The sequence below is a fragment of the Blennius ocellaris genome (genome assembly GCF_963422515.1).
Source record: "Blennius ocellaris genome assembly, chromosome: 16".
Classification (NCBI taxonomy): domain Eukaryota; kingdom Metazoa; phylum Chordata; class Actinopteri; order Blenniiformes; family Blenniidae; genus Blennius; species Blennius ocellaris.
The window spans coordinates 22,369,386-22,382,906 of record NC_137665.1 but is presented as its reverse complement, the minus strand read 5'-3'; the positions used below and the strand labels follow the sequence as shown (position 1 = coordinate 22,382,906).

General features: G+C 46.9%; 1 protein-coding gene across 1 annotated transcript; it reads left to right on the top strand.

Moving 5' to 3' along the window:
* Positions 1 to 297: 297 nt before the first annotated feature.
* Positions 298 to 11,718, top strand: ntf4 (neurotrophin 4; the record flags this gene model as incomplete). The annotated part of the gene is made up of 2 exons (XM_080511080.1): positions 298 to 698; positions 10,251 to 11,718. Exon 2 carries the CDS (start codon positions 10,270 to 10,272, stop codon positions 11,716 to 11,718), a length of 1,449 nt encoding a protein of 482 aa, XP_080367206.1. The 5' UTR covers positions 298 to 698; positions 10,251 to 10,269.
* Positions 11,719 to 13,521: the final 1,803 nt, after the last annotated feature.

Here is a 13,521-nt window from a genome sequence, read left to right as displayed (position 1 = left end):
CCTTCAGGCTGATTGTGCCAAACTGGCTCATGTTGCACTTTCTGGAGAATCTCCATCCATCCAGTTTGGATTAATTTGCGCATTTCCCAGTTAAATGTGCCCCATTAGCGTCAGCCACTCCGACACCACAGCCTGCTTTCTGGTGTGTGTGTGTGTGTGGGGGGGGGGGGGGGGGGATTTTACTTTGAAACACACAGGAAGTTCTCCGGTAGCTGCTCAGTGCGACTTTGCGCGTTTCAGGCGGAGTTCGGATCTTAAAACGTTTGGCCAACTTCTCCAGCGCTCCACTTCTGCCTCCACGTATTTGAACAGGGAAAACGTTGTGTCCAGCCTGAGGGACATTTCACGGAATATCCACATTTTGAGGGGTGTTTTTAATCGTTTTCTGGGCTTATAGCTTGTAAAGCCACCCACCCCCCCGCTCGGAGGACGCGCACCGGGACGGAGACGGACACGCTCAGACTTTTTTTTTGCTTTCTAAACACTTTTCTTTTTCGGATTTCTTGAGTTGCACATGCGATGTCACGGACTATTAAAAGAAGGAAGAAATTACCCTCTGTGATTCTTATTGAGAGAGTTTTCCAGAATTGTGTTTTGGGGGTTTATTTGTTAAAAACCAGTTGAGCAACTGGCGTCAGGACTCTAGAATCAATGTGGTGTCAGCTGGAAGGACGCAGGGTCCGGATCTCACCTCAACGGTATGAAACAGCAACCAAACTCGACACACACTTCATAAGCACACATGTATCCGCGTTTCCACCTGACTGCTTAAATACTGAGGGCAGCAGCCCCAGCTCTTTGAAAAGAGATGGAAAACAGCGTAAAATCAGATAAACTCAGAGTTCGAATTATGGGGGAGCTAAGGGGAGCTGGGCTCCCCTGAAAGCCTCATTTGAAAAATTTAGGGGGAGCTCTAAAAACACTGGCAGAGGTGTGATCGGAAAATAGGGCTCCCCCGAAAGCCACGTTGTAATTCGAACCCTGGATAAACTCTTTTATTCATCGAGATTGGCTGCTTTACCCTCTTTTCTAAATGATCATTTCCACACATCAAGTGACCTTTTCTGTGAATAAGTTAACTTTGCCGCAGTTTCCACTTGTCTGAGGCACTTGACGCACTCTCAGCGCTACTTTGCGGTGTTTTCCTTGGCGCTCCTGAGCTGCGGGATGTTTGTCGTCGTGTTTTCTCTGGCAGCCATCAGGTGTAGGGAGTGCTCCCCGGCCGCAGGTACATCCAACAGGCCGTCACTCACAGCATCACGTCTTCATTCCTCACTGTCACAACACCACTACTTTTTTTTCTTCTTCTTTTTTTTTTTTTTTACCGGTGAAACTCTCACCTGTTTGTATTCACTTCGCTCTGCTGCGGGATTTTCTGGGCTCATATTTCACTCGGCAGCTTGTTTCATCACGCGGGGATGTTTCCTGCCTCACGCACCTCATCAGATGCGTCATTTCCCCGAGCTGATTCTGGGAGATCTACAAGTGGTTTGATGGAGGTGTGACTGATGGAGGAGGAGGAGGAGGAGGAATTAATGGGCTGTGTGCGCAATGGGATGTAGTCAATGAGCAGAGGAGGGCTGAGAGAGCAAACATTGACCTGCAGGTGTTTCCATCCTGTGGCGTCGTAGCGGAAAACTCATTTTCTGAAACGTTTCATCTTGACACTGCAACGTTTTGGAAATGATGTAGTTTTAGCATGTCGAGCCACTAGTTGGCGCAGATAATAAGACACTGTGGGGCGGTGGTGGACTAGAGGTGAGGGAAGCTGGCTTGAGAAGTTTGAGGGTTTGACCCCCCCCCCCCCCAAGACAAGACCCTCGAACCCCATCAGCCATAATATGGCCGCCCACCCATGGGTCCATTGGAAATAAAGGATTTCCCCAAAGGGAAACACAATAGGTTACTTTAATTATCAATAATTTGAATACACCTACATTCTAATGGACAGACAACCAAGTTGGTTTGTTATTGTAGTGACTGTCAAAATAAAACTACCAGGTTGGATTGTTATTATGGTGACTGTCAAAATAAAACTACCAACTTGGATTGTTATTGTAGTGACTGTCAAAATCAAACTACCAGGTTGGATTGTTATTATAGTGACTATCAAATTAAAACTACCAAGTTGGATTGTTATTGTAGTGACTATCAAATTAAAACTACCAAGTTGGATTGTTATTGTAGTGACTATCAAATTAAAACTACCAAGTTGGATTGTTATTGTAGTGACTGTCAAAATAAAACTACCAAGTTGGATTGTTATTGTAGTGACTATCAAATTAAAACTACCAAGTTGGATTGTTATTGTAGTGACTATCAAATTAAAACTACCAAGTTGGATTGTTATTGTAGTGACTGTCAAAATAAAACTACCAAGTTGGATTGTTATTGTAGTGACTATCAAAATAAAACTACCAAGTTGGATTGTTATTGTAGTGACTATCAAAATAAAACTACCAAGTTGGATTGTTATTATAGTGCCTGTCAAAATAAAACTACCAAGTTGGATTGATATTCTAGGGACTATCAAAATAAAAGTACCAAATCCAGCAGAATAAAGACTGGGAGTCATGACAATCTGGAGGCAACTTTGTTCTGATGGTCTCTACTGAGCATGTGCAGAAGGACTGGTGACCAGGACCAGCACCGCCATGTATGGGAAGACTGAACCTGCGGTTTTCAGAAGTTGATGTATTTGCCTGTTTGCACGATGATAGAACTCCAGCCTGGGGAGCTGTTTGGCTCTGAGCACTGTTGCCGTGTAAACACTAAAAAAAACTATGACAGTTTAGCATTTACACTTGAAAACACTGTCGTGTGAACGGACTCCCCCACCTGCTCCAGACCACCCCCACCCCCCAGCCGAGAGCTTCACCTCCCCGTCAGACAGACGTGTCAGACTTTAGCCACACGAGGAGGGAATTGCTCTGTAAACAGGAGTCGGGCCAATTTGACTGGGGAAACACTTTCCCTGATTGTTTTGTGCTGTGCTCGGGGCTTTGTGCGTCTTTTTTTCTGTTGTGGCTGCACATAAATATGGAGGAGCCGCCATCACTGCTCGCTTTTCACTGTAAAAGATTATTATTAATGGCAGTTTGGATTTATAGGCAATGAAAAGCATAACTCTCCTTGTGCCGGTTAATTTCAAACATAGGTACATTTCTATATATATTCGGTCACCATTACACGTACGTCTTTGCTTATTTATAACTTAATTCATCTTTATTACACAAAAATGTGTCAAATAAATAATTAACAATTTTACAATTTACTTTCTTTTTGCTTTTTTTACCGTCAGAAATAAAAAAACAAACAAACAAAAGAAAAACCACGCTGTAGCAAAAGCCTCACAAAATGTATTTCCTGCAGCTCTCTGGCACCCCCGATGGAGGCCTGCCTCACATATAGTTAACAAAACATATTTCGCACTTTTTAAACAATGAAGACAAACTTTATTCCAGCTTCTCTTCCAAAAATATAAAATATGAATTTTGATATTTCATCAAAACAAAAGTTGATATTTCCAGTTATTCATCATGAGTTATAATGCTGATCGTGATTTAAGCAATCCTAAAAAAAAAAAGTTTGCAAATGGATAAGTTACTCAAAGTTGCTCCAGTTTTTTTTACAGGGATATTTAATATTTGTGACAAGAGGAGAAGAATGAGTGAGCTGCTGAGGCGTGACGCAGCAGGACGGAGAAGCTGCATGTAGAAAGTGAAGTGAGATAGATCGGTTTCAGGCTGTCACTGAAAAATGCAGCAGAGGTCGTCTCCCTCCTGAGTGTTTGGGGAATGGCCGCCGCATCTCCGGGTTTCTTGTTTCTGGCCGTCAGATAAACATGGTGAGCTCGTCTGATTGGACAGAAGAAGAAAAGAAAAACGCACATGAGGGAATCTGATGTCGCAGGCCAGATCTACTCCGTTATCTCCATGTCGAGTCATGGTTCAGTCTGTTCACCGTGTTGAGTCATGGTTCAGTCTGTTCACCGTGTTGAGTGATGATTCAGTCTGTTGACCGTGTTGAGTCATGATTCAGTCTGTTCACCTTGTTGAGTCATGATTCAGTCTGTTCACCGTGTTGAGTCATGATTCAGTCTGTTCACCTTGTTGAGTCATGATTCAGTCTGTTCACCTTGTTGAGTCATGATTCAGTCTGTTCACCGTGTTGAGTCATGGTTCAGTCTGTTCACCGTGTTGAGTCATGATTCAGTCTGTTCACCGTGTTGAGTCATGATTCTGTCTGTTCACTGTGTTGAGTCATGATTCTGTCTGTTCACTGTGTTGAGTCATGTTTCTGTCTGTTCACTGTGTTGAGTCATGTTTCTGTCTGTTCACTGTGTTGAGTCATGATTCAGTCTGTTGACCGTGTTGAGTCATGATTCAGTCTGTTGACCGTGTTGAGTCATGATTCAGTCTGTTCAACGTGTTGAGTCATGATTCAGTCTGTTCACCTTGTTGAGTCATGATTCAGTCTGTTCAACGTGTTGAGTCATGGTTCAGTCTGTTCACCTTGTTGAGTCATGATTCAGTCTGTTCAACGTGTTGAGTCATGGTTCACGCCGTTCACTGTGTTGAGTCATGGTTCAGTATGGCCACTGTGTTGAGTCATGGTTCAGTATGGCCACTGTGTTGAGTCATGGTTCAGTCTGTTCACTGTGTTGAGTCATGGTTCAGTATGGCCACTGTGTTGAGTCATGGTTCAGTATGGCCACTGTGTTGAGTCATGGTTCTTTCGACTGATGATTTGCTCAGGGTTGTTTTTTTTATTATTTCTGCACATGCAGTGGTGTCATGACTCCCCATCCATATTCTCCTGGACTTGGCATTTTTATTTTGACAGTCACCGTAATAACAATCCAACTTGGTGGTTTTATTTTGACAGTCACTATAATAACAATCCAACTTGGTGTGTGTGTGCGTGCGCACCGAACCCGACTGCTGCTGCTTTGTGTCCAGGGTGTGGCTCTGTGCTGTGCAGGACCTGACACACACACACACACACACACACACACACACACACACACACACACACACACACACACACACACACACACACACACACACACACACACACACACACACACACACACCTCCTGTGCACTTTATTTCGCCCTGCATGTTTTCCTCACTCTCAGCCGCCCGAGGAAACGAACATTCTCATCATTCCACTTATTTTAACTCTTTCTGAGTGACGACCCGCTGCTCCTCCTCCTCCAGCTCCTCCTCCTGCTCATCCTCCTGCTGCTCCTCCACCTTCTCCTCCTGCTCCTCCTCATCCACCTGCTCCTCCTCCTCCTGCTCCTGCTCCTGCTGCTCCACCTCTTCCTCCTCCAGCCCCTCCTCCTCCTGCTCCTCTTCTTCCTCCTGCTCCTCCTGCTGCTCCTCCTCCTCCTGCTGCTGCTCCTCCTCCCCACAGTGTGAGTTGCCGTAGCGGCCACACGATGAGTGGCAGGAATATTTCATGCGTTCGTCACGCTGACTCAGCGCCGCCATACATCCTGGCAGTTTGTGTTGAGTAGTGATGTCACTCACCAGGGAGTCCAACCTGAGAAGTAGTGATGTCACTCACCAGGGAGTCCAACCTGAGAAGTAGTGATGTCACTCACCAGGGAGTCCAACCTGAGAAGTAGTGATGTCACTCACCAGGGAGTCCAACCTGAGAAGTAGTGATGTCACTCACCAGGGAGTCCAACCTGAGAAGTAGTGATGTCACTCACCAGGGAGTCCAACCTGAGAAGTAGTGATGTCACTCAACAGGGAGTCCAACCTGAGAAGTAGTGATGTCACTCAACAGGGAGTCCAACCTGAGAAGTAGTGATGTCACTCACCAGGGAGTCCAACCTGAGAAGTAGTGATGTCACCAGTAGCGTGCGGTGGTGTTTCAGTCAGGGCCAGTGCAGACAGTAAATACACAACCAGAATCCAATGTAAGGCCACAACTATGCATCAGTACTTAATCCACACCAACATGACAGCTGATCAACAACCACAACACAATAAGACACCACTGTGCAGCTTCGCCATCAGATCAGATTATTTTCCAGTGTTTCCAACAGGTTTGCACGGGGGGGGGGGGGGGGGAGGGGGGGTGCGAGTCTCATGCACTGCCGTCAGGCATGCCTGCTTGTCTGTCTGTGTGCAGGATTGTATGGGAAACACCACTTTACAGTCAGAAAACAGCACCAAATGCCAACATCAGCACCAATCTAATCCAGAGACAGTAAAAAAAAAAAAAAAAAGAGCATTCGGCCATCACGTGTAGATTAAATCCATCCTGCCGTAAAATGCTGCACAAAGCCTGTGTTGGTCTGAGTTATCCCATCCTTTTCTGGTGTCGGTCTTCTTCTACTCATAATTGAAAAAGGTCCCCGTAGCAGCTCCACTATGGTATCACCCGATCTTGCTGTTAAATTATCCGCCATCACTCCAGAGTAGCAGATAATAACAGTGTGTCATCACTCACAATCCCATGGGCCAATCAGTCAAGCTCATTGTAATGATGACAACAAGACCAGCACTCCAAACTGTGCTGGCCCTAAAGGCGGTCTGTCAATAACACATCAAAATCTGATTGGCTGATGATACTGTCACTCCACATTGTAACCCAATAGCAGCATACAGCTTCCATCAGAGGCTAGCAATGAAGTTACTGCTAGCCCCAGCAGAGGAAAAGAGTTGTGATGCGTTTAGAGGACATAGGAGATTTAAGCGCCACAAAATGCAACCAGTCGTCTCTGGATAAAATTGCTAGTCACTAACTGATTCCAGACACAGATTTCAGAATCACTTTTTAATAATTAAAAAAAAGAAATGATTTTTGACAGGGCGAGCAGTGCTAGCAGTGCTGCCCCTGACTGCACGCCACTGGATGTCACTCACCAGGAAGTCCTTACTGATACGTCATCTGCTGTCAGGTGATGTTGACTCTGGGCTCAGGATTGTTTTATTTGAGGTCTGTACGTTTGTGTTGATATAAAGAGTTTTCATTTTGTTTCCTCTTGAGACGACGGCGTTCAGGTAAATTGGGGCAGGAAGTCTTCTCACACTGTTTCCTGTTTGAATCATAGGATCTGTCCAAAAAGTCCCTCCTTTCTCCTTTTCTATGGATTTTACCTTAACCCCCTGATGACATTGCAGGATTAAGGAAAGGTGTTAGGAGGCTTCCTAATGGAAATAAGGAAAGGTGTTAGAAGGCTTCCTAAAGGAGTTAAGGAAAGGTGTTAGGAAGCTTCCTAAAGAGTTAAGTTTCTGAAAATGGACTGTAGAAAGTACATTTGGGTTTTAGATGATTTCAAGTTGTTCCAGCAGATTAATGCTTTGGTAATTTACATGATCTGCTCCTTTTCACTCATCCTGAGTTTCCCTGAACGCTCCGATGAACCGGCCCTTTAAATGTAGTCGCCAAGGAATTGTGGAGCAGCATGAGCTGGTCTCCTTTGGTAAAGGAAGCATCAGTGTTTCCTAGGCTAAAGGAAGCATCAGTGTTTCCTAGGCTAAAGGAAGCATCAGTGTTTCCTAGGCTAAAGGAGGCTCTCACAGAAGAATTAGTGTTTCCTAGGCTAAAGGAGGCTCTAAAGGAAGCATCACTGTTTCCTAGGCTAAAGGAGGTTCTAAAGGAAGCATCAGTGTTTCCTAGGCTAAAGGAGGTTCTAAAGGAAGCATCAGTGTTTCCTAGGCTAAAGGAAGCATCAGTGTTTCCTAGGCTAAAGGAAGCATCAGTGTTTCCTAGGCTAAAGGAAGCATTAGTGTTTCCTAGGCTAAAGGAAGCATCAGTGTTTCCTAGGCTAAAGGAAGCATTAGTGTTTCCTAGGCTAAAGGAAGCATCAGTGTTTCCTAGGCTAAAGGAAGCATCAGTGTTTCCTAGGCTAAAGGAGGCTCTAAAGGAAGCATCACTGTTTCCTAGGCTAAAGGAGGTTCTAAAGGAAGCATCAGTGTTTCCTAGGCTAAAGGAGGTTCTAAAGGAAGCATCAGTGTTTCCTAGGCTAAAGGAAGCATCAGTGTTTCCTAGGCTAAAGGAAGCATCAGTGTTTCCTAGGCTAAAGGAAGCATTAGTGTTTCCTAGGCTAAAGGAAGCATCAGTGTTTCCTAGGCTAAAGGAAGCATTAGTGTTTCCTAGGCTAAAGGAAGCATCAGTGTTTCCTAGGCTAAAGGAAGCATCAGTGTTTCCTAGGCTAAAGGAAGCATCAGTGTTTCCTAGGCTAAAGGAGGCTCTAAAGGAAGCATCAGTGTTTCCTAGGCTAAAAGAGGCTCTAAAGGAAGCATCAGTGTTTCCTAGGCTAAAGGAAGCATCAGTGTTTCCTAGGCTAAAGGAAGCATCAGTGTTTCCTAGGCTAAAAGAGGCTCTATAGGAAGCATCAGTGTTTCCTAGGCTAAAGGAAGCAACCAGCATCCTTTTCTTTGCTTCTTGAGAATTCAGACAGTTCTTATCATGGCCGCTACACCAAACACTTCCGGGAGAAGAAGTGGAAAGAGAATGAGACAGGAGGGACATTTGGGACGTAGCCACAGTGTGGGCTGTGGAGAGTGCTGGGGGTCAGGGGTCCCCTTCAGGCAGCAGCTGCTTTTAAACCCTAAATGTCAGAAGAAACTTATTATTTTTATTAAAACACACATTTTCAGAGTTATGAAATCAGTGGAAATAATTACTGAAGTTTGAAGTCATTTCTTCACATTTCTCTACAGATGTTTTGAACAATAGACTTAATTTAAATTTAGGGGCAATTTATTTGCAAATTTGCATGTTTGTTAATGTATGTGTGACCTTTCACTATTTGCCTGTTTGAAACTTTAATATCCTGCAGCATGTCTTGGCCAGGACAGTCTTGAAAAAGGGGAAGGCTGTGGGGAAGTCTGTGAATGCTGAGGGGAAGTCCGTGAATGCTGAGGGAAAGTCTGCTATGAATGCTGAGGGGACGGCTGTGGATGTATTTGAGTCGTTTCTGTGTGGAGGTGGGCTCGTTGACACGAGGGAAACCTCCACCAACGCGCTCTTTTTTTTTTTTTTTTTTTTCCATGAGTTCTGCCAAGATTGTAAAGCCATACCTCTGCAGTCATAAAGCCTGGCGCCGCCTTTAAAACTGCTCGTTTTACATTTTAATTGAGGTGCATTAGCAGAACAAGTCGAGGCTGGAGCGGGGGCGTGGCAGACCACCGCGCTGGACTCCCTTTCAGTTTGCAACAGTTGATGGACAATTGATCAATTCACAGCCTGTGTGTGTGTGTGTGTGTGTGTGTGTGTGTGTGTGTGTGTGTGTGTGTGTGTGTGTGTGTGTGTGTGTGTGTGTGTGTGTGTGTGTGTGTGTGTGTGTGTGTGTGTGTGTGTGTGTGTGTGTGTGTGTGTGTGTGTGTGTGTGTGTGTGTGTGTCCTGGAGAAATGCTTTCATTCTGCTGAACTCCTGTTGCATGTCCAGCCAAATGACAATAAGGGCTGATTTGATCTGATCTGATTTGATCTTTGGCGCCGTTGGTTGAGTGAAAAGGTTCTCAAGTGAAAACACAAGATCTACGTAGGGTTTGTGGGTGTCATGGAACAGACGGCGGAAGTCCGACAACTGGTCCATGTCCTCCCGTCGTTACCAACCAAGGAGGTTCTGTTTTCATCTGCATGTATTTATTTATTTGTATTTATTTGACCAACTTTTCACAAGAACTACTCACCAGAATTTCATGAAATCTTCAGGGATGAGTTGTCATCACCAAGGATCAATCCATTAGGTTTTAGGAGGCTAACGGCTAAAGGTTTCTGAATAAATCCAGAGAAAATGTGGAAACATTTTCCCAAACAAAGAAGATGAGAGGCTCCTCATGGAGGGGAGATTAAAGGAGATCAGCCTCTGTTCCCATGGAGCTCCCTGACAGGCTAGTTAGCATTGATAGGAGCTAATGGCTATCATGCTATAAATGCTAACGGTTCCAAAAACAAATGTGGCATTGTCTGCACTCTACCGAGTGTAGCTCTAGTTTATGTTTAGAGCTTAGTGTTCTCTGCTGCATGTGTGCCGTTTTGTTACAAAAACGAACGACCGTGCCAACCATAGGACCAACATGCTAGCGACATCATTTTCAGGGTTTTTGCCTTTTCCATGGACACACAAAACTTTTTTATGAAACTAAAGTGAAATGCAAAAATGCTTTGTTCTCACTCGTGTGAACGTTGCCTGATCTTAACGATCAATCTGTGTGGAATTGCGGATCACCGTGTCTGACAATGACGTAACACAGTGTCTCTCTCTCCATGCACTCCAGCTGAAACGTCTTGGGAGTGATGCACTGGCTTCCCCTGGTTGCCATGGTGATTGCCTCGGCCCTGCCCTTCCCTCACAACCCCGTGTCCAGGATCGCCGCCGCGACCACAGAGTCCGGCCCGGAACACCGCAGAGATCCCCACCGCCATGAGCCAGCCGCTCACCTCGCCACGCCGCCAATGGACTACGGCCTCAACGGAAACGGCTCACACGTGGATTATAACACGGTTGTCGCCACACAGAACCACCACCGCCACGACGGTCATGCAAAACCCTCCACGCATGAGGAGACTTCCACGGTCACAGTGGAGAATCGAGCGATCTACGGCTCAAACAGCGACGACAGGAGCAGTCTGTCTGGAACGCTCAGGACGGACAACATTTCCAAGGATGACTCTGTAGCAAAGGACTACAAAGCCCACAGCAGCCGGAGGCTGAATTTCTCCAGCCTTCTGGACTTTTCCAACACGGACGATTCCAGAGACTCGACGCGTCCATCACGGCGGTTGACTGCAGTGGAGAACCGTGACACCGTCAGTCCTGCTGCTACACTGAAACATCAGAGACGACCAGAGACGACTGTGAGAGGAGCAGCGGCGACACAAGGGGAGGGAAGCAAGGGGACACCGGGGCGCGAGGGGACATTGGTAAGCGAGGGGACGGCAGGGACTGAAGGGACGGTGGGGAGTGAGGGGACACCGGGGACTGACGACAGCGTGACCTTGGAGGCAGCTCTGGGTCTGGAAGGCGGGCTGGACGGGGCCCTGGACGGAGAGGAGATGTTCCTGGATGCTCACCCACGGGTCCTGTTCTCGCCTTCGCCCTCGCCACCGGAGCACCCGCCCCTCCTGCTCCTGCTGGAGACAGGCCTGCTGGAAGAGGATGGGGACCGCGAAGAGCAGGAGGACCTAGACCGACTGGTGGAGGGACACGGGGACCGCGCCCTGGATGGGGGCTCCACCCCCAGCTGGGCCTCCAGGCTCTCCAGCGATTCTACGCATCCCGTTAAACGGGACAAACGCTCACACATGGGGGACAGGCGGCGAGGGGAGAAGTCGGTGTGCGAGTCGGAGAGTCTCTGGGTCACCGACAAGAAGATGGCCACCGACTCTCACGGACAGAAGGTCACCATCCTCCAGGAGATCCAGACTCAGACCGGTCCGCTCAAGCAGTACTTCTACGAGACACGCTGCCGCCAAGCGGAGCAACAGAGCAGGCCACGGGGGCCGGCGGCGGGCAAATCCCCGGGGATGGGGGTGGCCGGCGCCGGGTGCCTGGGCGTGGACAAGAGACAGTGGGTGAGCGAGTGCAAGGCCAAGCAGTCGTTCGTGCGGGCGCTCACCAAAGACGCCAACAGCAGAATCGGGTGGCGGTGGATCCGGATCGACTCGTCGTGTGTGTGCGTTCTGCTGTCCAGGACCAATCAGCAAGCAGTGAGGGAGGGGCTGGCGGGGCGGGGGAAGGGCTGAGAGGAGGGATGAAGGAAGTGACACAGAGCAGAGCAGCTGCCACATCCCTCTCTGTGCACCTTCACTCTGGTGGAAATGGAAGTTATTTCTCTGCCTTCATCGCCCGTTTCCATTCCTCCTCCACTTCTACTGACTTTTGAAAAAAAACACCAAGACCTCAACTCTAGATCTTAGAGAAAATATATAGAGAAGATTTTACTTTAAGAAGTACTGGGGGGGGGTTTTGTACGATTTATCTTTCATAACCTAAGTTATTTTTGATTAGTACGTAAGCATGTTTATGTCTTTGATATTAATATATTCCTTTATGTATGTGTACAATATGACACCAGTATACCTTGATGTATGAAGCTATGTATATCAGTGTGTATTTATAGAAGATGTCTTGGTCTCTCCAGTGTCTGATGATAATTCCAGCCTTTGGCTTCACTCAGCTTGTGAGGGGAAGGAGCGCCACCTACTGAGGCGTGGTCTCACTGCGCCGTCCTCTCAGCCTCGTGGATTCACAGTCTGCAGGACCTTTAAAATCCCAAACCGCACAAGTTTTCTTTTGTTTAGTTTTTTTTCAAACTCAGGCTGACATCTTGATGGCTTTTGTGCGTCAAATGTTGGGTCATGAATGCAAAAACCAAGCTCATCTTACACACACACACACACACACACACACACACACACACACACACACACACACACACACAGGCCTGTCAATCGTGGTAATAAAGGATTTTTGTACTCGGTATTTCTCTGCTATGTAACTCACATCCAGGCAGGTTTATCTCTGATTAGCGGGGAAATCAACTTATTTATGTTCTGTTTCTTCTTCCCTTCTGCTTCCTGATATTAATTCTAGTTTGTAATTCTAATATTCTGGTGTTGTTTACTTAAACTTAACAAGTGTCACTTGGATTCAGGGAAGAAAGTGAGAGAACATGTAGTGTGTAATACTGTTTCATGAAATTTAGATAGCATTGGTGTAAAACAGCATTTCACCCTCTGACCACCACCAACCAGTCACTCTCTCACTACATTCACCCTCTGACCACCACCAACCACTCACTCTCTCACTGCATTCACCCTCTAACCATCACCAACCACTCACTCTCTCACTGCATTCACCCTCTGACCACCACCAACCACTCACTCTCTCACTACATTCACTCTCTGAACTCCACCAACCACTCACTCTCTCACTGCATTCACCCTCTAACCATCACCAACCATTCACTCTCACTACATTCACCCTCTGACCACCACCAACCACTCACTCTCTCACTACATTCACCCTCTGACCACCACCAACCACTCACTCTCTCACTACATTCACCCTCTGACCACCACCAACCACTCACTCTCTCACTACATTCACCCTCTGACCACCACCAACCACTCACTCTCTCACTCTCTCACCCTCTGACCACCACCAACCACTCACTCTCTCACTGCATTCACCCTCTGACCACCACCAACCACTCACTCTCTCACTCTCTCACCCTCTGACCACCACCAACCACTCACTCTCTCACTGCATTCACCCTCTGACCACCACCAACCACTCACTCTGTCACTCTCTCACCCTCTGACCACCACCAACCACTCACTCTCTCACTGCATTCACCCTCTGACCACCACCAACCACTCACTCTCTCACTACATTCACCCTCTGACCACCACCAACCACTCACTCTCTCACTACATTCACCCTCTGACCACCACCAACCATTCACTCTCACTACATTCACCCTCTGACCACCACCAACCACTCACTCTCTCACTGCATTCACCCTCTAACCATCACCAACCACT